The following is a 23,025-nucleotide window of genomic DNA, read 5'->3' as shown; positions in this document are numbered from 1 at the left end:
AGAAGAAGAAGAAGAAGATAGTAGGAGGGTAAGAATGAAGGGGGGTAAATCGGAGGGGGAGACGAACCATGAGAGATCATGTACTCGGAAAAACAAACTGAGGGGTCTAGAGGGGAGGGTTGGGAGGGTGGGTTAACCTGGTGATTGGTATAAAGAGGGCACGTTCTACATGCAGCACTGGGTGTTATACGCAAACAATGAATCATGAAACACTACATCAAAAATCAATTGTGCAATGTATGGTAATTAACATAATAAAAAAAAGACCAATGCATAAAATAATAATTATAAATCTATGTTATGGGCACACAATGTATGAAGATATAATGTGTGACAACAACATAAAAGGGGAGGGATGGATATGAACAGGAGAATACTTTTTATATACTACTGAAGCTAAATTATTGTTAATGCAATTCAGGTCGTTGTGAGTGTAAGATGTCAATTGTACTCCCCAAGGTAACCACTAATAACTAAAACATATCCAGAAAATGAAATGAGAAAGGAACCAAATGGTACAGCACAAAAAATCAAATACAAGAGAAGGCAGTAATGGAGGAACTGAGTAACAAAAAACATAACACACAGAAAACAAGTAGCAAAATGGCATTAAGTCCTTATCAGTAATTACTTTAAATATCACTGGATTAAACACTCTAATTGAAAGGCAAACACTGTCAGAATGTTGTTTAAAAAAAAGAATAACATGATTCCATTTCTAAGTTTTCTATGAGAGACTTATTTTAGATCCTAAGACACAAATAGTTTGAAAGTGAAAGGATGGAAAAAGACATTTCAAACAAATGGCAACTAAACAGAGCAGGGTGTTACAGTAAGATCTGACAAAATACTTTCAATCAAAAATTGTTACAAGAGACAAGGACATTACAGACAAGCCTCAACTTACAATGACTTGACTTACATTTTTCCACCTTTACAACAAAGTGGAAGTGATACACATTCAGTAGAGACCATATTTCGAATTCTGATCTTTTTCTGGGCTAGGGATATGCAGTATGGTAATAATCCTGTGGTGCTGGGCAGCAGCAGCAAGCCACAGCTCCCCATCAGCCAGGCAATCACAAGGGTAAACGACTGCTACACTTACAGAAAGTCTATACCCATACAATCATTCTGTTTTTCACTTTCAGTACAGTATTCAATAAATTACATGGGCTATTCAACACTTTATTATAAAATAGGCTCTGTATTAGATGATTTTGGCCAACTGCAGGCTAATCTGAGTGTTCTGAACACTAAGGTAGGATAGGCTAAGTTATAATATTTGGAAAATTAGGTATACTAAATGCATTTTCAAACTTACAGTATTTTCAATTTGTAGTGCATATGCTGAGATAAAAATCCCATCATAAATCAAGTAAGATCTGTATATGTTAATAAAAGGGTAGATTCAGCAAAAAGGTATCACAATTACAAACAGATACAGATATAACAACAGAGCCCAAAACATGTGCAGGGAATACTGACCAGACTGAAGGAAGAAACAGTTCTACAATAACAGCTGGAAATTTCAATATCCCACTTTTGGGTGCCTGGGTGACTCAGTGGGTTGGGCGTCTGCCTTCAGCTCGAGTCCTGATCTCTGGGTCCTGGTATCGAGCCCTGCGTCAGGCTCCCTGCTTAGCAGGGAGCCTGCTTGTCCCTCTCCTCCCTACCTGTGCTCTGTCGCTCCCTCTCATATGAATAATTAATATATTTTTTAAAAATCCCACTTTCAATAATGGATAGAACCTGACAGGGACCAGAAGGGAAACAGAAAATCTAAACACTGTGAACCACTCAGACCTTAGACTCATACAAATATTCCACCCAGCAGCAGCAGAATACATGTTCTTTCTCAAATGCACATGAACATTCTCCAGGACAGAACATATATTCAGCCACAAAAATGTCTCAATAAATTTAAAAACACTGAAATTATATAAAATATCTTCTCTGACTACAACTTAGTGAAAGTAGACATCAATAACAAAAGGCAAACTAGAAAATTCACAAACATGTGGAAATTAAACAACACCTCTTAAACAAGTCAAAGAAAAAAACCAAAAGGGAGATTAGAAAATACTTTGAGACTAACGAAAATGAAAACACATCACCAGGGATGCAGTAAGTACAGGGCTTAGAGGAAAATTTAGAGCTAAAATGCCTAAAGAAGAAGATCTTAAATCTATAACCTAATTTTACATGTCAAGGAACTAGAAAAAGAAGAGCAAACTACACTCAAAACCAGCAGAAGAAAGGATATAATAAAGACTGGAGTGGATATAAACAAAACAGAGAATAGAGAAAGAAAAGAAAAGAAAATCAGTGAAAGGAAATTAGTACTTTGAAAATATTAATGAAGTTGAAAAAACTAAGGAAAAAAAAGAAGGCTCAACTCACTAAAATCAGAAATTGAAGTGGGGACATTACCAGTGAATTTGTGGAGAAATAGATTATAAGAGAATCCACATATTTAGTGAACTTAAGTCCCCACCTTCTCTGGGCATAAATTATCTTAAATATTTAAAGGCAGATTATGTTTAATAATTCAGAAGGCAACCTTAACAACAATAACAACTGCAACTTATTAAGAACATATTAACTCATTTTTCTCTTTCTATAAATACACAAAAGGATAAAAAGTGACTTGAAAAGCAGCTTTTCCAAAGTCATTGTTAGTGACAAGCTGAAACAGACCAGAACCCAGTATCTCTAATTTCAAATGAAATCTCTTCTCCATCTCTCTAAACTGCTGTGTACTTATCTGAGGTAGTTACCATCAAGTGCAATCATTTAAAAAGTAGGAAAAATGAAATCAAGCCAGTTCTAGAGTTTTGTTTTACTAATACATTTTTCATGAATTAAAAGTTTCCCAGCTTTCATTCTAATGAATGCAAGGCATTCGTGTCAACACGTCGTCTCCAAAGGGCAATAAAAAATGAAATGCTTCCATAGGGAAGGTCAATTAATCAAACGTCCCACAGCCTTGAGGACGAAGCAGTTTCCCATGAAATTGACAAAAATCAAAACTCAAACTACAGTACTCAGAAATTTGTCACAAAAATTACAGGAAGTCTTTAAAGAAAAAAAAACGCCTTTAATTTATGTCAAGTAGGCTTTGGAGGGCTAAATAAAGTGATACTAAAAACTATCACTACACAACTAAAATTCAATAGGCATATATTTCAACAAACTCTATTATGCAGGAGATCTCAAATACTTGCAGTACCAGCCTAAGAAAATAACAATGTGGTACACAACCTGATGGCTGTGGGAGATGGAGGGGATGGACAGGAACTTCAAGAGTACAGCTAATTATACCGTATTTCTCCTATCAACGTTAACTTACCTAAGTCTAATCTTTCCCTCCAAGTATAGCTCAAATCCTAAATACAAAACTTCCCCTGGCAACCTAGCACTTTCCCCTAATGCTATTATGAATTTGGGGGACTTTCATTCACTTGGCATTTGCTGCTTTATATCGCCATTATCTCTAAATAGTTCTCTCTTCAGTTGCATCTTATACCTCTCTAGCACCCCGTACAAATAATAATAGGAGGCATACAACAAGTGTTTGATAATAACAATGAAGAGGAATCTCATTCCAGATTTTCAAATCTATTTTTTCGCTTATTTCATTGAGGTTAACTGACAGAATCTGTGTAAGTTTAAGACACAAAACATAATAATTTGATATACATGTATATTATTAAGCAATTACCATAACAACATTAGTCAACATATCCATCACTTTGTGATGACAACTTGTAAGATCTGCTCCTCAGCAACTCAGCTTTTTGAATCTTAAAAAGATTTTGGAATGCGTTACACTTACTCTAGTAAGTTCTGGCAATCCTAGATGAATTCTGGGACCAAGAGGCTTTGGTTCTCCAATTATAGTTATGGAAAGGCTCAGAAAGGTTTCTTTCCTCACACTCCATACCTCATGTGTCATCATTTGTAGTCAACACAAGATTTACTAGAATATCAATAATCAAAGTATTTCTGGATGAAATAAAATAATGGTATCTGGATGTGGTAAAACACATTCCAATGAAAAAAGGTGCAAAACTGTTCAAGTTGACTGATGGGCAGGTGGCCACTTTATTATTATACTGAGAGAGGAACTAGTACCAAAGTAGCCCTACAGAAAAAATAAAAGAAACTGGACAAAATAGAGGCAACAACTATGCTGAGACACTGGATAACAGGAAGCACAAGACTGTGAAGAAAAACAAAAAAACTTTTCTGACAGAAATCATTTTCCAGACTGCCATGTCGGGCAGGAGAACCCAAACACAGTATGACAGTCTTGTTACATTCAGGGAAGTAGAAGCAGCCAGTTCTGGAAAAGAGTACCAGAGGCAGAAGATCCAGAGAAAGGCTCCCCTCGAGTCTTTGTGAACCCTAAGCTGTGTAAATATATGGTGAGACCCCCACACTGCCTGCCAAAGAATAACTGTCAGGGTTTGGGGCTGCAAAGCTCATACAGGGCTGGGAGCCATTCCAGTTGACCAGAGAGACAAGAGACCTTGTTAAGGGCTAGGACATTCCATGGACAGCTCAGAATGGCTCAGCTAAGCTACCGGAAAGGTTGAACCCACCTTAAAAACACACAAACAAGCCTCAAAAGGATTAAGGAGATCTACAACTAAGTTGCCATTCAAAATAATCTCAACATTCCCTAAAGGAAAAGAAGAAAACTCAGACACTCAATAATGTCACACAATTTCCATCATCCAATTTAAAATCACCAGACATGTGATATGACCCAGCAATTCTACTCCAAGGTATTTATTTACCCAAGTGATAAAAAAGCTAACTGCAGAGCAAACTGGGATTGGAATCTAAAAAAAACAGATAAGGTTCATCACAATTTCACTTTTCATTGTTTCTTTGTTTTCATAAGCACACAGTCATGGATTACCAGCGTAAATTTTTTTTAAGTGCTATAGGACTGTACATGAGGGATCAGCTTTTTCTTGGGTACAAGGGAGAATAAGAGAGTTGAGAGAAAAGTTTTATGTTAAGATGTTTGCCTTCAGCTTCTCAACTACCTCACAGAGCTTTGTTATATAAAATGCACAGTTGGGGAGGCACACCAAAAAAACAAATAGCAAATGAACAGAGACATTACACAGAAACTGTGGTTTCAGTGCATTAAAAGTAAGGGAAAAGTAGGTTCTAAATGCCAGGTCAGAGCGTGCCCATCATTTTGTGGTGACTAGAGAGCAACAAATGTTTATAAGGCATTAATATCCCAAATATGTAGAGAATTCCTAAAACTCAACAACAAAAACCAAACAAGCTGATTCAATAAAGGACTCCAACAGAGAGAAAATACTCAACATCACTAATCATTAGGGAACTACAAATCAAAACTAAAAACAAACAAAAACAGAAAGGAAGTGTTGGCAAGGATGTGTAGGAATTAGAACCCTTGTGCTCTGTTGGGAATGTGAAAAGATACAAACACTGAGAAAAATGTCACAGCAGTTCCTCAAAAAATTAAAAACAGAATTACCATATAATATAGCAATTCTACTCTGGGGTATAAACCCAAATAAAATGAAATCCAGGTCTCAAAGACACATGTGAACACACATATTCATTGCAGCATTATTCACAACAGATAAAATATGAAAACCCAAATGTCCAACAACAGAGGAATAAATAAGCAAAATGTGGTACAGACATACTTAAGAGATAGTGCAGCTTCGGTTCCAGACCACCACAGCGAGCAAATTTTGCAAAAAGCAAGTCAGATGAATTTTTTGGTCTTACAGAGCATATAAAAGTCGTATTTACACTATACTGTGGTTTTTTAAGGTATGCAATAGCATTATGTTCAAAAATACAATGTACATAGCTTAATTAAAAAACACTTGATTGCTACCAAATGCTATCATCTGAGCTTTCTGCAACTCGAAATCTTTTTGCGGGTGGTGGCTGCTGAAGGTGGTTGCTGAAGTGGCTGAGGCCACTTTATCTTAAAACAACAATGAAGTTCGGTGCATCAACTGACTCTTCCTTTCATGAAACTTTCTCTGCAGCCTGCAATGCTGTTTGATAGCTTTTACCGACAGAACTTTCAAAATTGGTGTCAATCCTCTCAAACCCAGTCGCTGCTCTATCAACTAAGCCGATGCAATATTCTAAATCCTTTGTCGTCATTTCAACAGTCTTCACGGCACCTTCACCAGGAGTGGATCCCACCTCAAGAAACCACTTTCTTTGCTCATGCCTCAGCAGCAACTCTTCATCCGTTCAAGCTGTATCCTGAGACGGCAGCAGTTCCTTCCCATCTTCAGGCTCCACTTCTAATTCTGGTTCTCTTGCTATTTCCACCACTTCTGCAGTGACCTCTTCCTCTGAAGTCCTGAACCCCTCAAAGTCATCCATGAAGACTGGAATCTACTCCTTCCAAATTCCTAACAACGTTGATATGTTGATCTCGCCCCACGAATCATGAATATTCTTCATGGCATCTAGGATGGTGAATCCTTCCCAGAAGGTTTTCAATTGACTTTGCCCAGATCCATCAGAGGAATCACTATGTACGGCAAGTAGAGTCCTATGAAACATACTTCTTAAATAAGAAGACTTGAATAAGAAATGAAACAAAGAAAAAAGAGACAAAGACTCTTAAATACAGAGAACCAAATGGAGACTGCCAGAGGGGAGGTGGGTGGGAGGGATGGGTGAAAGAGATCAAGGGAATCCAGAGCACACTTAACATGACAAGCACCGAGTCATGCATGGAACCGTTCAGTCGTCATACTGTACCCCTGTACACTTGAAACCAGGATGACACTATAAGTTATACTCCAATAAAAAATATAATTAGTTTAAAAATTTTAAAAAGACTTGCAAGTTGAAATGACTCTTTGATCCATGGGTTGAAGAATGGATGTTGTGTTAGCAGACATGAGAACAACATAAATCTCATTGTCCCGACTCCGTCAGAACTCTTGTGCGACGATCAGGTGCAGAGTCAATAAGTGATGATAGTGTGAAAGGAATCTACTTTTTTCCCTTCCTTAGCGGGTCTCAACAGTGGGCTTAAAACATTCAGTAAACCATGCTGTAAACAGATGTGCTGTCCTCCAGGCTCTGCTCTTCCATTTACAGAGCACAGGCTGAGTAGATTTACCATAACTCCTACGGGCCCTAGGATTTGAGAAATGATAAAGAAGCACCTGCTACAAGTTAGAAGTCGCCAACTGCACTGGCCCCGACAAGACGATCAGCCTGTCCTTGGAAGCTTGGAAGGCAGGCACTGACTTCTCCTCTCTAGCCAGGAAAGTCCTAGATGGCATCTTCTTCCTGTGAGAGGCTCTCGCACCCACACTGAAAATCTGTGGGTCGGTGGAGCCGCCTTCGGTAATGACCTCGGCTCCATCTTCTGGATCACTTGCCGCAGCTCCTCCATCGGCACCTCCTGCTTCGCCTTGCACGTTTACGCCCCGGACACGGCTTCCTTCCTTAAACCTCAGGAATTGATCTCTGCTAGCTTCAGACTTTGCTTCTACAGCTTCCTCCCCTCTTCCTTCACGGAATTGAAGAGAGTCAGGGCCTCGCTCTGGGTTAGGCTTTGGCTGAAGGGAATGTCATGGCTGGCTTGACCTTTTATCCACCAAACGTTCTCCACGTCAGCAATAAAGCTGTTTCACTTTCCTATCATTCGTGTGTTCACCGGGGTGGCCCTTTTAATTTCCTTCAGGAGCTTTTCCTTCGCATTTACAACTTGGCTAACTGGCACAAGAGGCCTCAGCTTTCCACATGCCTTCCTCACTAAGCTTTAACCGTGTCTAGCTTTTGACCAAAAGTGAGAGGCGTCCGGCTTCTCCTTTCAGCTGAACACAGGCCGCCGCTGCGTTACTGACTGACGTGATTTCGATATCGCTGTGTCCTGGGAATGAAGAGGTGAGGGAGGAAGACAGGGCACTGGCCAGTGCAGCAGACAGAATGCGCACAGCACGTCCCCCTGAACTCACCATGGTCTCTGAGTGTAGTCCGTGGCACCTCAAAACAATCACATTAAGAACATCCAAAATCACTGGTCCAGATCACCATGACCAATAGTGATCATGACAAAGCCTGAAATATTGCTAATTACCAAAATGTGACAGACATGAAATGCACAAGTGCTATTGAAGAAAGGACACCAATAGATGTGTTCAATACAGGGTTGCACAAACCTGCAATCTGTAATAACAGGATCTGTGAAGTGCAACAAGGTGTGCCTGTATATACATGTATTTAGCCTTAAAAAGTAGGAAATTCTGAAATATGCTACAGTATGGATGAACCTTGAGGACATTATGCTGAGTGATATAAGCCAGTCATAAGTTAAACACTGAATGATTCCACTTAAATGAAATATAACTGTATACTCAAAATGGTTAGGATGGTAAAAATGTTATATGTGTTTTACTACAATAAAAAAAAAATGGAAATAAAGTTTACTCATAGGATCTTTCTAAAATATTATCATTCCAGAAAGTACTGATGCACATTGTTAGTGTTTCTGTATCATTAGAGACAGGTGTTAAACTGATTTAGAATAAAGTTAATACAGACCTTTAAAAATAGTTTGAGACAGGAAGCCACATTATCAAGTCTGTTTTGAAAAAAAAAATCTGCTATCAATGCAAAGGATGGATTTCTGTAGGTAGGAGAAAGACTAGAGGAAGAGAATGAGTTAGTAAATTAGCTTTTCCAATAAGCAAGGAGAGGCCCTAAAGGCCCCTACTAAGACAAGGAGAGTGAAACAGAGGCAAATTTTAGAGACACGGAAGAGCTATCAGTCAATACAGTGCAACCTGATTACCAAACAAATATAAGAAGTAAGGAAATAAAAGATTCCAAGGTTTCAACCTCCTGCAACTATAGGAAGATCATGGTAACTGCAAAAAATGTTAGAAAAGCAACAGCATGTTTGGCTTCCTTGGAAGGGAGAAGATGAGTTAGGTTGAGACAAGATGAATCTGAGGTGGCCTGCAGAGCCATCTAAATGGAGCTGTCCTGGCTCAAGAAAGTAGTACTAAATTAAAGAAACAGATCTGGATCTCATCCACATATACTGAATAATTAAAGCCAGGTAGAATATGGAGAAGGGAACTCAGAACAAAAACCTGGGGAACACTAAAGCATTACTGTAGGTACTGTACAGTAATTTATGGTGCTGATTTCATCCTAATATCTTTCTGAAGTAGAAAGTATTAACTCTATTTTTCAGATGAGTAAAATAAAACTCAAAAAAAAGAAAGCAACATGAATTAATCTTGAAAGCTAAGAAAACCACAGAAAATTTTTATGTAGGAAAATGGCAATTAAATTTTGTATTAAAAATTCACTTAGGGGAAAACCATAAAATATGTTTTTAAGACAATATTACAATAATCCAGGAGAAAAGAGACAAAACCCAAAGTAAAGCAGTGTGCTGGGGATTGGGAAGAAATACAGACATGAGAGACACACCCAAGGTTGAATAAGTAGAATATATAAAAGGCAGAATACAATGGACATGATAGATTGGCTACTGAAGTTACTGAGCAGGAAGAGTAAATAAATTCAAGTAAATGGTGGTAGCATTTACAAAAAAAGGGAACTGGCCATAGGCCTCCCCAGGATTAAGTTACTTAAAAATCAGAACATAATTTTCCGTATTTGTACACCTAATAAAAAATTCCCCACTTCTAACTTTTATTATTAATTAGTTATTTATTTTAGAGAGACAGAGTTCACGAGCAGGGGGAAGGGAGGAGCAGAGGAGTAGGAGAGACAATCTTAAGCGGGCTCCACACCTAGCGCAGAGACTGATGTGAAGGTTGATCTCACAACCCTGAGATCATGACCCTGAGCTGAAATCAAGAGTTTGACGCTTAACCAACTGAGCCACCTAGGCGCCCCTCCACCCCAACTTCTAACTTAAACTGTAAATTATTAGGTAGAACCTAAAATATATTCACAATAATGTTACTAACTTCTTACCTGTTAAATCTCTCCAATCCAGAATGCTCTTCCCTTGGTATGTTTTGTTTCCTAGTCTGAGATCTTTTCAAATGTCATCTTTCTCAGTGAAGACCCCGACCACTTTATTTCAAGCTGTGTCCCCACTTTCTAATCCAATTCCCTACTTTATTTTTCTCCATAGAAACGTTATCACCTAATTTGTAATGTATTTTCCTTATTTATCACCATCTACTAGAAGAGTGCAAGCTCTATGAGCACAGTGTTTCATCTGGTTTTTCTTCCTTTACCCACTGTTGTATTCTCAGTATCTACAACAGTTCTGGAGCATCAAAAAATCAAAATTTAAATGAAAAGATGGATGGATAAAGAGTGTTCCTGAAAGATGAACTATCCTTATCACCAGGCCTTTACATTTAAAAAAAATTTTTTTGTTTACACTATCACACATTCAGAAAGCCTTCAGTCTGATAAGAACACTGTGACTTTCTGATTTGAGCAGAGATTTTAACACTTCTATAATTCTTTGCATTCCGGGTGCTAGTGTTAGAAGTGTGGCCAACAGGGGAGTAGTTTTCAGTGCCCAGAATTTATACAATAACATCACTATCAATCTTATTATTAGTAAGTGCTCATGCAATTATGATGTAAGCTAATTGACACAAAATATGTAAAGTTCAATACACACCTACATTTATAGAATGTATACATATTGAAATCAAACTACACAATGTAATATTTTGAGAAGATCAAAGGGACTCAAAAATGTTAGGATAACTAACATACTTGTCAAGTTTACAAACTGAATTTGTAACAAGGTACACTGTTAGAAATAACACTCTAAATCTATAGAGCCTTAAGAGGGGAAAAAAGCAGTTAAAGTTTATTTTCCAGAAAACACTAAAAATTTATTAGCAAAAAGGAAGTAACAAATGTTGAAGGAAACTTTCACACCTCTAATTCAGACCTTTTCTCCTCTAAATGTGATGTAATTTCAGTAAATGTTTCTGTCCCTTAAATGTTTCAGGATTTTTCACTGGGTAAGCTGTGTTGCGATTAGAAACTGCTAACCTCAATGAGCTATTATCATCTACCTGCTTCCCACCTGACACTACTTCATTAACAGTCAGCTAGTAAGAAGTCTCAAAACTAATAAACTATGTTGAGGGTAGGGAAAAGGAAACAAGAGGTTTGAGGTTTTTTTGGTTTTTTTTTTAAGATTTTATGTATTAATTTGAGAGAGAGTGAGTGAGCACAAGCGCATAGGGGGTGGAAGGACAGAGGGAGAGGGAGAAGCAGGCTCCCCGAGGAGCAGGGAGCCCGATCCTGGGCTCCTTCCCAAGACCCTGGGATCATGACCTGAGCTGAAGGCAGATGCTTAACCAACTGAGCCACCCAGGCGTCCCAAGAGGTTTGAGTTTTGATAGTTGTTCTGTAGTGTTGGTTTTTTTTTCCCCTGAGAAAATAATCTCTATATCTTTAACATTTGATAATTAAATGTACTGAATTTTAGTATAACTTTTTTTTTTTTTTTTTGGAACTTTGTCCTCTTACTAGTAAAACTGGTGTCTGGCAAAAGAGGAGGTTGACAGTAAGAGTGGAAAGACAGAAGAAAAAAGTCTCTACTCTTAACAAAGTATACATTATGACATATTTGTTGAAATTATTTTCATTATGATAAAATTAAATATGATTTGCAGTTTCAAGATCTACTACACTCATATTTAAATATAAACAAATCAACACATTCTAAAGCTATACACAAGTTATTTCTAATTTATTCTGCCAGAGTTTCCTCCATAAATTTCAATGCAAGTTCCAAGATATGAAAGAAAAAGCCAAGACAGACCTTTAGTGGACAACTCTGTCCAATGATCTGTGTAGCTAACACGAAGGGACGTTTTAATATAGAATGAAATGTACAAAAAAGATCGAAACAATTGAAACATTAATCAGAGCAAATGACCCTTGAGGCATTGTCATGTGATAAGACTGCCACCATTGTTGAAGGCTGACTCCCAACATGAAAAGGAAGGATGCTGGAAACACCACTATGTGGAAACTATGAAAGATCACAGGGACATCCGACCTGTTCTCAGGTGGAGCATAATGGAAAATGATATGCAGTCTAAGGTTAAGATGCTGTCACATAATACAGGGAAGTTGAGATACTCCAGAAAAACTCATATGATGAACTCATAAAATTTAAAGAAGAGAAATAAGAGACAACAGTGTTTCTTTCTGTAATTGAGAAGAGTATGACTAACTACTGGCCTCAATTACACTGCTTCTATTCTTCACAACTATTACATATATAAACCACTCCAGATCATTTCTCCTGTTTTTGATTTACTACTCCTCAAAAAAACCCCAAAGCAGTAGATGACTAGATGGGCATAAATAGGGCTGAGGCAGTAAAGTACTGGTGGTTTAAGAGTATACACTTGGGAGCTACAGCACTTATGTCTGAATCATGGCCATGCCACTACTAATGAGTGACTACTGCTAAGTTAGTTGGCCTCTCTGTGCTGCAGTAATTGTACCTAACTACCTCACAGGGTTGTTACCAAGAATAAATGAGTTTGAAAAAATGCTCAGAACAGTGTCTTGACCTGCCTAAGTGCTTACAATGGCACAGATGACAATGATAATTCGTTTATCATTTTTTTTAAACATTAACATTAAACATTTTTTTAAACTCTCCTCAAACCCATATATGAACCACTTTCCCAGTTTTAAAAACATGAACTCCTATAATCCTCCAAACAATGAAGAAAAAATATTTTTATTCCCATTTTACAAACAGGTTCTACAGAAAAACTAAAAACCTAAGCAGGCTAAGTAACCCGACTAGACAGCAGTCCAGCACTAAAATACACAACAGGCTGTTTCTAATGTGCTCTGCTCTACAAAACTGTTTCCCTATAAGATATTGTTTGATTTTATGTAGCAGTTACTAGAAGTTAAATTGGGAAAGAAGTACATTATCAAGTGAAATATTAAAAATTAAAAGTCATTTAACATATACTATACATATAAAATATGATTTACATATTAAATCACTTCTTATATACTTACGTATATAAAATCACTTTAAATATAAGAAATGAAGTAAAAATTTGGTGAAGGAAAAAGTATATTAATAAAAGCATTAAGAACAGCAGCTGTCCATTAATTTTCCCACATACTAGGCAGTTATCTAAACATTTAATATGCATGATCTCATTTAATCCTATGAAATAATTACTACTGCTACCTCAGTCCACAGATGAAGAAACTGAGGTTTTGGAGATATTAAATAACTTGACAGAAGTTATCCGGATGGGAAGAGAACAGTGGATATTCAATGCCAGGTCTACATGATGCCAAAGCCTAGCCCTTTAGCTAAGGCAACACTCTACTCATGCCATAAGAAGGCGATACACATTCTACTAAGTCACACATTGAAACCTGTTATCATCGATATACTGGAAAAAAGCCCAAATTTTTAAGAAATACAACGTATTTAAAAAAAAAAAAAGAAATACAACGTATTTTCTGTAGTTCTCTAGTCCAACATACAGTCAAACACAGCAAAGTTCATGCACTATCAGCACTACTACTTAGTTAAGGCGCATCCTCTGGAGTCTTAAAATCAGAAGGTAGAAACTCTTTTTAAATTCTCTGCAACAAAAAAGTGAGCCTCAAAATACTATTCCAAATCGCTGTAAACATATGAAATCATGTTAGTGACTTGAAATAATGGAAATGGTATTTTTCACTGCGTCAAGAGATATTATCTCCCCATCCTGCCTACCTATACTAGTATAAATTAATCAAGTATTTTCAGGAGCATGTCTAAATAGAGCAATAAAATGGGTTCAAATATGCTAGTTCAAAATGCACAAGGTAATTAAAAACACTGATTACATAGTTCTTCAAAAGGCTCACAAAATTATCGCTTAGAATGAAAAAACAAGTTTTATATTATCCACAAAACTGAATTTAAAATTTCTAAATACATATTATCAAAATGTCCATAACATTTTAAACAGTACAATTTATATATTGAAAGGGTTTTTGCATTAAAGATTTCTATTGATTGAAAAAATCAAATTAGTATAAAAGATTTCCAAAATTCAACTTACATCTCAACTAATACCAGATCACAAAAACAAGTGACTTACGGCATCAAGAAAATCTAGATAGTTCCTTAAAATCTATGATAAGGGGATCGGAGTTACATTCTACATGGCCAAAGTGTTTTCTCAAGAATTTCGACAAGTATTAAACAACTTTCATAACACAATTTTTTTTTTAAAGATTTTATTTGACAGAGAGACACAGCGAGAGAGAGAGAGATCATGAGTGGGGGGGAGGGGCAGAGGGAGAAGCAGGCTTCCCGCTGAGCAAGGAGCCCGATGCGGGGCTCAATCCCAGAACCCCAGAATCATGACCCGAGCCAAAAGCAGACGCCCAACCGACTGAGCCACCCAGGCGCCCCTCATAACACAATTTTTAAAAAACATTTTGGCTTTTTGTTACACATTTTTCAAATAGTTTTTTTTTTTTTAAATCACATTGAATATAGTGTATGCAAATCAAAAATTCTGGAAAATTCAAGAGTTGAAAGAAGATGAAAAATCACTACAGTTCTACCATTCAGGAGCAATTACTATAAATATACATTACTCTTTTTTTTAAGATAATTTCTGTTGTTTTCTTTTGCAAAGTTGTTGTGGTCATATTACATATATAATTTTGTGAGACTTGTTTCTTCACTTGGCATTTTAATATAATCAAGTTCTCACATTTGTAAATTTTTTGAAATATATTTAATGACTGCATATTATTTGAGAATATACCACAGTTAACTTTCATACTAAAATTCTTGATTATCACACATTTTTGTATATCTACTACCAGAAGCGTCTAAGAACATATTTTAATATTCCTCTGCTAGCAGAGTAATAAAAAAAAAAAAAAAAAGACTATTTTTACATACTGAGGCGCTGGGGTGGCTCAGTCGGTTAAGCAGCCGGCTCGTGATTTTGGCTCATGTCATGATCCTAGGGTCCTGGGATAAAGCTCCATGTTGGTCTCCATGCTCAGTGGGGAGTCTTCTTGAGGATTTTCTCTCTCCCTCTCCCCCTCCCTCAGCTCACATGCACGCATGTGTTCTCTCTAAAATAAATAAATCTTAAAAAAATTTTTAATTATAAAAAAGACTTTCACATATTAAAATGTGTAGGTTTCTAAAAAATTTGTATTTAATGCTTTGAGTTACTAGTGTTTAGTTTGAGTTACTAATTAACAAGTTTCTCTTGTATTTGTTAGTTATATTTCCTCTTATGAGATAGTTTTTACCTATTTACCTTTTGAAATCTTTGTGTTTCTTAGCAATTTTTATGTCTCAAAATATATTTTATAAAAAAAATTACCTAAAATATAATATTTTATAAAATATAAAAATAGTAAACCTGGGTCCTATTTACTGAAAAAAATTTCCCCAGTTTGCTACTTGCCTTTTTAATGTTGTTCTTTCTTCCTGTTAATTTTCAGAAATGTAAACTTTCATATATTGAAATCTACTTTCCCTCTAACTTCTTATATACTTAATAAACTCTGGCCATCTCCTATATAGTCATCCAGCTTTCATGGTTTGATGTTTCTTTAAAAAAAAAAAAAGAGGGGACACCTAGGTGGCTCAGTTGGTTAAGCATCTGCCTTTGGCTCAGGTCATGATCTCAGGGTCCTGGGATTGAGCCCCACATCAGGCTCTCTGCTCAGTGGGGAGTTTGCTTCTCCCTCTGCCCCCCTTCACCTCTGCTAATGCTCGCTCACTCTCACTCTCTCTCTCATAAATAAATAAAATCTTAAAAAAAAAAGAGGATATGCTTTAAAATTGGTATATTCTTTTATTTCAAAAGTACGGCAAAAAAATTAAGGAAGAGAATGCAAAATATACAGAACAACATAATTTGAAGATCAAAGTCCATGTTCCTTCAAGTTCTATCCAAGAGGTAACCACTGTTTGGGGTACACATTTTTTTCTATGCACATACAAAAATATACAGGAAAAAGTGCCTGTAACTTTCCTGACATTTCCTCTCTTCCCCTCATGATTTTTTAGTTCCTCCTTAATAATGCTAGAGTATATTAGTAGTGACCCTCAATGTCCAAGAAGGGACACAGTACATTCACCTAAGATTCTCAGACTTTTTTTTTTTAGCAACAGAATTCTTTACTCAATTAATGACAGTTCAAAGACTAGGTAATTTCTGAAATACTATTTTTAAAGTACCGGCTTGTCTTTATTTTATTCACTTCACACAATGCAAAATTGGAATGTTTTTATGAATACAAATTACGCAAACCAATTATTAGAAGAATGAAAGACAACAAACTTACTTGGGATACACTGGTTCATAAAGGTACTTGTCCCCTCTTGTAGATGTAATATGAAAAAACAAGATGTAGCCATATGCAGTCTGAAAGACAAATTTTATTTGCCATGAATTAAAGGGTAAGGCTATGACTAAAACCCTAAATTTTATTTTTATATATTCTTACCTTGAAAACACTTCACTCGTGGGAACCCTCTTTTGAAAAGCTACAATCTAATTATGCAATTAAAAAATGACTTCGTTTTAATATAACCCATCTTGTTTAATATAACCCACGAAAAGATTTTATATTTTGATATTTCAACAATTAAATCAACAGTTCATAATAGATTGTAGACAATACTCTAAAATAGTACAGTATTCAATAGCAGATGATTATTTTACAAAATAAACTTTTTAAACTCTGCAATATGGCAAATAATTTTTTCTAATTTTTTAAAGCAACAATGTCACCGAATAGTAATACTATGATAAAGTTCTTGACTCTAGTCAAAGTTTACACAATATAACTTCAGAATAACATTTTATACATTTCAAAATCAATCAACTGGCCTATTTACTATAAAATATACTGAGACACAAAAGAAAAACAGAACCTTCATTTCCAAATTTGATCATCAGTTAATTTTTCTGTTAACAAAATACTTTTAAAATACAAATTGTATTGAAACATTACATAATCATGGCATATATTTGTCATATCTGTGAAGCTCAACCACTTTATATTTATGGAAATATACAAAATACTATATTTAGCTGTTTCTAACCATTTTTAGGCCTGAGTGGCAACTGTTTGGCCCAAACTACTATATATGAATACTGAACTCTTATTTTAGAAGCAGGTGGGCTTTACCCAAAATACAAAGAAAACTGAAAATAATTATTCAAGGTTTCAAATTTCTTTCTAGTACTTGCTTCTGTTCTTCACTTAAAGAAATGCCAGAGGAAAAACGGTTTCTTCAGCAGTCGGGTGTTTTGCTTAAGCTATAAACTTTACTATTTCATAATGTATTCCAAAATTCTACTTCAATATATTGGGACACAAAACACAAGAGGCTAAGATCATCATTCTAATTCCTCAAGTGCAATTTTACCTTCTTCAAATGTGGCGAATCTGGGATCAAAGGAAAACAGATTCAAATCAAACCATACCAGACATCATAATGCCTACACAGATTAGTGACTTTGAAATTTGTAAACTGTACTATGACCTTATATGGGTTAGAAAAGTAAAATAATAAGGTCTAGCATTTACATGAATAGCATACAAAAGTTGTCTGGAAAATCAGTCACTCAAGATCAAAAGTTCAACATTTCAGAATATCAAAGGCTAATAATATATTCATAATTTTAACAAGTGCTTAGAAGACTATAATGCCAGAGAAGATACACCATCATTTTGTACCAGCATTTAGAAATTTTATATACATGGTATAATAGACAAAATTACAAATAATGGCTTGATTTACTATTCCGGTATTTTGTATCAATCTTGACTAGGATCTGTAGCTTCACATGAATATAAATGCTATATACTTCCAGATCTCACTGACCTTTTCTTAAACAATCCTGCCTTTGAACAAGTCCCACCTCGGAACAATTTTAAAAATTTTGGTAATAAATGATCATCCTAAAAAGTAGCATCTTTGTTGTTAACTCTACCAAAACTGGTGTTATGACGGCTTTTCTCTTCCAACCACCAAAATACTGCAAATAAGCATACAACGACTGCTTAATCTATAGGCAACAGTCCCAATACCTTCTTCTAATACACATACACACTGTCTCTTGCTATCTCTCCCCCCCACACACACACACTAATTTTTCTAAGAAAATGAAAAGACAAAATAAAGAACCTCTGAGTTTTCTTTCCTGGTATCATTCCGTATCTCAATTTTTTTTCCTTCCTCCAAGTCTTATTTTACTGGATTTTGTGGTTGTAACTGCAAAGGCCTAACAATTTTTGTAGGCAACTTGAATGACAAGTCCTCATGTCTCTTTCTTTTGTATATCCATGAATAAGGGTCACAGACACGTAATAAAGGCTATCAAGAGGATAAATCACTACTTAAATGGAGAATGGAACAGACTTGTCTCTAGTAACACCACTTAGCAGAAAAAGAACTTACTAGAAACAATTTTAAAGGATATTAATAACACATTAAAAATTCAGTCAGAGAGGTATGAATATTCAGTCAGAGAAATATCTTTTTTTTTTCAACTGCAAATTGCAAATAGAGATTTGAAAAACCATGAGAACTACCTCAGATAACTCCACAGTTTAAAAAGAAGAGTCTGAAATCTGGAGGTGGTGGTAGTTGTTGATGGCTCAATATTATTAACTGCTTGTTTGTATTTTGCTTTGGTGGGCATTTGGGAAGTTTCCCCTTGCTACTCATAATTAAATATATTTTAAAAATTATTTTATGACTGATGCATGACATATATAATATAAAAGCAATTTTCTGTAAACAGAAGAATTTAAATCCAGCTGCGTCATGATGCAAATCAACTGTTACATAAAACTAATGCTTCACCTGTAGGAAGCAATCCCAGTACCTTCCTCTACCATTATCTAATCAAGGCTCCCACTGAACATGAATTCACCACATACTTCAGAATTCAAGTCATTGTGCATTTCTTCCTTATTAGGACATGCCGTTTTTAACATGAAGAAGATTCATGCATCTGGGCTCCAATGACCTGACTGATGCATCACAAAGATTTAAAAGATAAGGATTTGATGATTTAGAGATGCATCTTCTATCCTAATACACTGTCATGTTAGGCTTCAAATAAGGCCAAAATAACAGATTAGCACTATTTAATTCTTTACACTGGTTTGTAAATGGTGTTTACTGTTTTTACCTTTATTTCTTTATTATACATGTTCGAATACATAAAATTAATCACACAAATCCTACCATGAAGATAATTACCTACCATTTCTGTATACTCTTTTAGACTCTATACATTCAGATACATGAATATATTTAAATGGGAAATGATAAAAACAGCTATAAATCCCACACACACTCAAAAATAAATGATGAATCTTCTGACATGAATACTCATCAAAAATTACCATTTCTAACACTTATTACCACACTTTTATACCAGAGCACTAATTTAAAGGGAGGGGGGAAGCTTCTGTTTCCAAGCAAGATGATGGATTAAGGTGAAGCCAATTTATGCTCCCATTTGAACACAAAACAAAACAAAACAAAAACCTGGATAAAAACCTGGAACAATGATTTTCAAAACACCAACATGAAGCAATGAGGTCAGTGATCCCTGAGAGATGAGACATTGATATGAGTCCTATAATTGCCCCAGCTTACTACTCTGGGAAGGTTTCCGGGTCACAGCACTGAAAAGGGGAACTAAGGCAGAGGCTGGCGGACTCCCCAACCTATGGTGATGAAGCTGAGAGCCTAAGGAGAATAAGGCAGCTACAATTCATATGAGAAGTACCAGAGAGGAGAGAGGTGCACACAGAAAAAATCCAAGAGCACCACACACACATCCGAGGAAACTATTCAAGGCAGGAGAGAAGCCACCCCAAAAGGATTAATTAGTAAGGAGAATAGTGCTCCAACAGTCCTGAGAACAGTGCCTGTCCCACAGTCAGACTGAAGAACTGGTAATTCACAAGGAATTAGTAAGAATGCTCAGAAAAGTAGTCCTCAGGTATTCCTGTGGTAATCATAGCAAGGTATGGTCTCAGTAGTGGGGAATAATTGGCTTTATTGAGTGCTGTTCAAAACCCACATTACAAAGCATAAAATAAGACATAAACATATCATACCGTCTCCAAGTAATCATCACTTCGTCCCGGAACAAAACTCAAGCTTTATAGGACCACAAAAGCACCCAGCACACAACAAAGTAAAGTAACTATGTCTGGCATCCAATCAAAGATTACCACATACGCAGATAAGCAGGAAAACACGAGACACAAAGAGGAGAAAAATCAACCAATCAAGAATGATCCCAAACTCAATTAAATGTTAGAACACAAAAGGGTTTCAAAACAGTTATAACCGTATTCCACATGTTCAAAAGGTTAGGGAATATAGAAAACCCAAACCATTTTTGAGAGGTAAAAACCAAAATAAGAGATTAAAAATATAGTGGATGTGACTAATGGCAGATTAAATACCGCAAAAGAAAAATTCACTGGTCATAAAAGCATAGCAGTAAAGATTATCCAAATGAAACAGCCCCCCCGCAAAATAAAGCTGAAAGAGCACTGGTGAGTTGTGGGACAACTCGCCTAATATACATATAAAGAGTCCCCAAGGGTGGAGGCAGAAGTCAGGAAAAGCAGTTGTATTAAATTTAATCCAAATTTTATTTGTTTCAGTTAAACTTCTTTAAAAGCTAATTGACTTTTCAAACAAGAATAAGAGCAATGTACGTTGTGGTTTTACCATATGTAAAAATAAAATGGGTAAAATATATGTTCCTTGACCCCAGTAGAATTAAACTAGAAATCAGTAACAGACTTCTGGAAAACTCTCAAATATTTTGAAACTAAATAACATGCTTCTAAATAATTCATGGATCAAAGAAGACATCAAAAGGAAATTGAAAAAAATACAGTATACTAAAATTTGTGGGATGTTGCTACAGCAGTACTTAAGGGGAAATTTTAGAGCTTTAAAGAGCTGTATTAGAAAAAAAGAAAAATCCTAAATCAATGACATTAGCTTTTACCTTAAACTAGAAACAGATGAGCAAATGAAACCCAAAGTAAGCAAACTAAAAAGAGGATGAGCAAATGAAACCCAAAGTAAGCAAACTAAAAAGAGGAAATACCAGAGGTCAGAGTGGAAATCAATGAAATACAAAACAAAAATAAAACCAGTGAAACCAAATTCTGGTTTTTATTTTTGTTTTTTTAAGTAATATCATTAAAATTGATACACCTCTACTCAAATTGGCTGGGGGGCAGGGGCAGGGGATAACCACTATCAGAAATGAGAGCGGTGACATCACTACAGATTCTAGAGGTATTAAAAGAATAATGAGTGAGTATAATGAATAACCATGACAAAAAGTTTACAACTTGAATGAAAAGGACAAATTCCTTGAAAGACAGAAACTGCCAATCCAAGTAGCTTAAAAGCCTACTGTGTCTATTCAAGAAACTTAAATTTCAACTAAAATCCTTTCCACAAGAAAACTCTATGCTCAGATGGTATCACTGGTAATTCTACCAAGTATTTAAAAAAGAAATATGAATTCAACACAAATTCTTCTAGAAAACCATAGAGGAGGGGACACTTTCCATCATTTATGAGGCCAGCATTACCCTCAAACCAAAGCCAAAGACATTATAAGAAAATGAACTACAGGGTGCCTGGGTGGCTCAGTTGGTTAAGCGACTGCCTTTGGCTCAGGTCATGATCCTGGAGTCCCAGGATCGAGTCCCGCATTGGGCTCCCTGCTCAGCGGGGAGTCTGCTTCTCCCTCTGACCTTCTTCCCTCTCATGCTCTGTCTCTACCATTCTCTCTCTCTCAATAAAAATCTTAAAAAAAAAAAAAAAAAGAAAATGAACTACAGACCAGCACCTCTTATCAACACAGATATAAAACTTCTAAACAAAATTTTATCACAGAAAATTTAATAATATATTATCAGGAAAATACATAAGTAAAAGGGGTTTATTAAGAAATGCAGGGTTGGTTTAACATTAAAAAAATCAATAAATGTATTTCACCATATTAATAAATCAAAAAAGAAAAATATGAGGGTCTCAATAAATGCAGAAAAAGCACTGAACATCCTATAAAGCATTCCTGATTAAAAACTATCAGCAAATTAACAAGAGAGGAAAAACTTCCACAACCTGATAAAGGGGATCTCCAAAACACCTAGAACATCATTCTTTTTTTTTTCTTTTTTTTTTTTTTTTAAAGATTTTATTTATTCATTTCAGAGAGAGAATGAGAGATAGAAAGCACAAGAGGGAAGAGGGTCAGAGGGAGAAGCAGACTCCCTGCTGAGCAGGGAGCCCGATGTGGGACTCGATCCCGGGACTCCAGGATCATGACCTGAGCCGAAGGCAGTCGCCTAACCAACTGAGCCACCCAGGCACCCTAGAACATCATTCTTAATAGTGAAAGACCGAATGCTTTTCTTCTCTTCAACACTGTACTGGACAAGATAACCAGTAAAATCAGGCATGAAAAAGAAATAAAAGGTATCTAAGTTAAAAAGGAAAAATGAAAACTATCCTTTGCCATCATCATCTATGCAGAAAATCTGATGGACTCTACCAAAAATGTACCAGAGTTTAGCATTGACTGCAATACACCAGATCAATACAGAAACATCATCTGCATTTCTATATACATAAAGAACAAACAGAAAATTAACATGTTGTTTTCAATAGAATCAAAAATAGGAACTACTTAAGAAGAAATCTAGCAAAAGATATGAAATAGGTGTACATTGATAATAAAACACAAGTTAAAAATATCTAAATAAATGAAGAGATTTATCTTGTTAATAGGTCAAAAGGTTCAATAATGCTAAGATGATAACTCTCCTCAAATGGATCTACAGATTCAACGCAATCTCAATCAAAATCTCAGCAGGCACTTTCATCAAAACTGACAAGGTTAGGGCACCTGGGTGGCTCAGTTAGTTAAG

At 35.9% G+C, this 23,025-nt stretch overlaps 1 protein-coding gene across 3 annotated transcripts in view; it reads right to left on the bottom strand.

Annotated features, from left to right (window-relative positions):
* The window catches only part of RIC1 (RIC1 homolog, RAB6A GEF complex partner 1), a 169,676-nt gene that overhangs the window by 77,067 nt on the left and 69,584 nt on the right, over nt 1–23,025 (bottom strand). For all 3 annotated transcript variants that reach the window (XM_025891346.2, XM_073878169.1, XM_073878168.1), the window contains exon 3: nt 16,369–16,448. In XM_025891346.2, the coding sequence (XP_025747131.1) occupies nt 16,369–16,448 (80 nt within the window). The remainder of the gene's footprint in view (nt 1–16,368; nt 16,449–23,025) is intronic.

The sequence above is a fragment of the Callorhinus ursinus genome, unplaced genomic scaffold (genome assembly GCF_003265705.2).
Source record: "Callorhinus ursinus isolate GAN/ISIS: 27379988/994484 unplaced genomic scaffold, GSC_fseal_2.0 scaffold28, whole genome shotgun sequence".
Classification (NCBI taxonomy): domain Eukaryota; kingdom Metazoa; phylum Chordata; class Mammalia; order Carnivora; family Otariidae; genus Callorhinus; species Callorhinus ursinus.
Note: the sequence above shows the minus strand (reverse complement) of the source record. Positions and strands in the feature narration are given on the sequence as shown.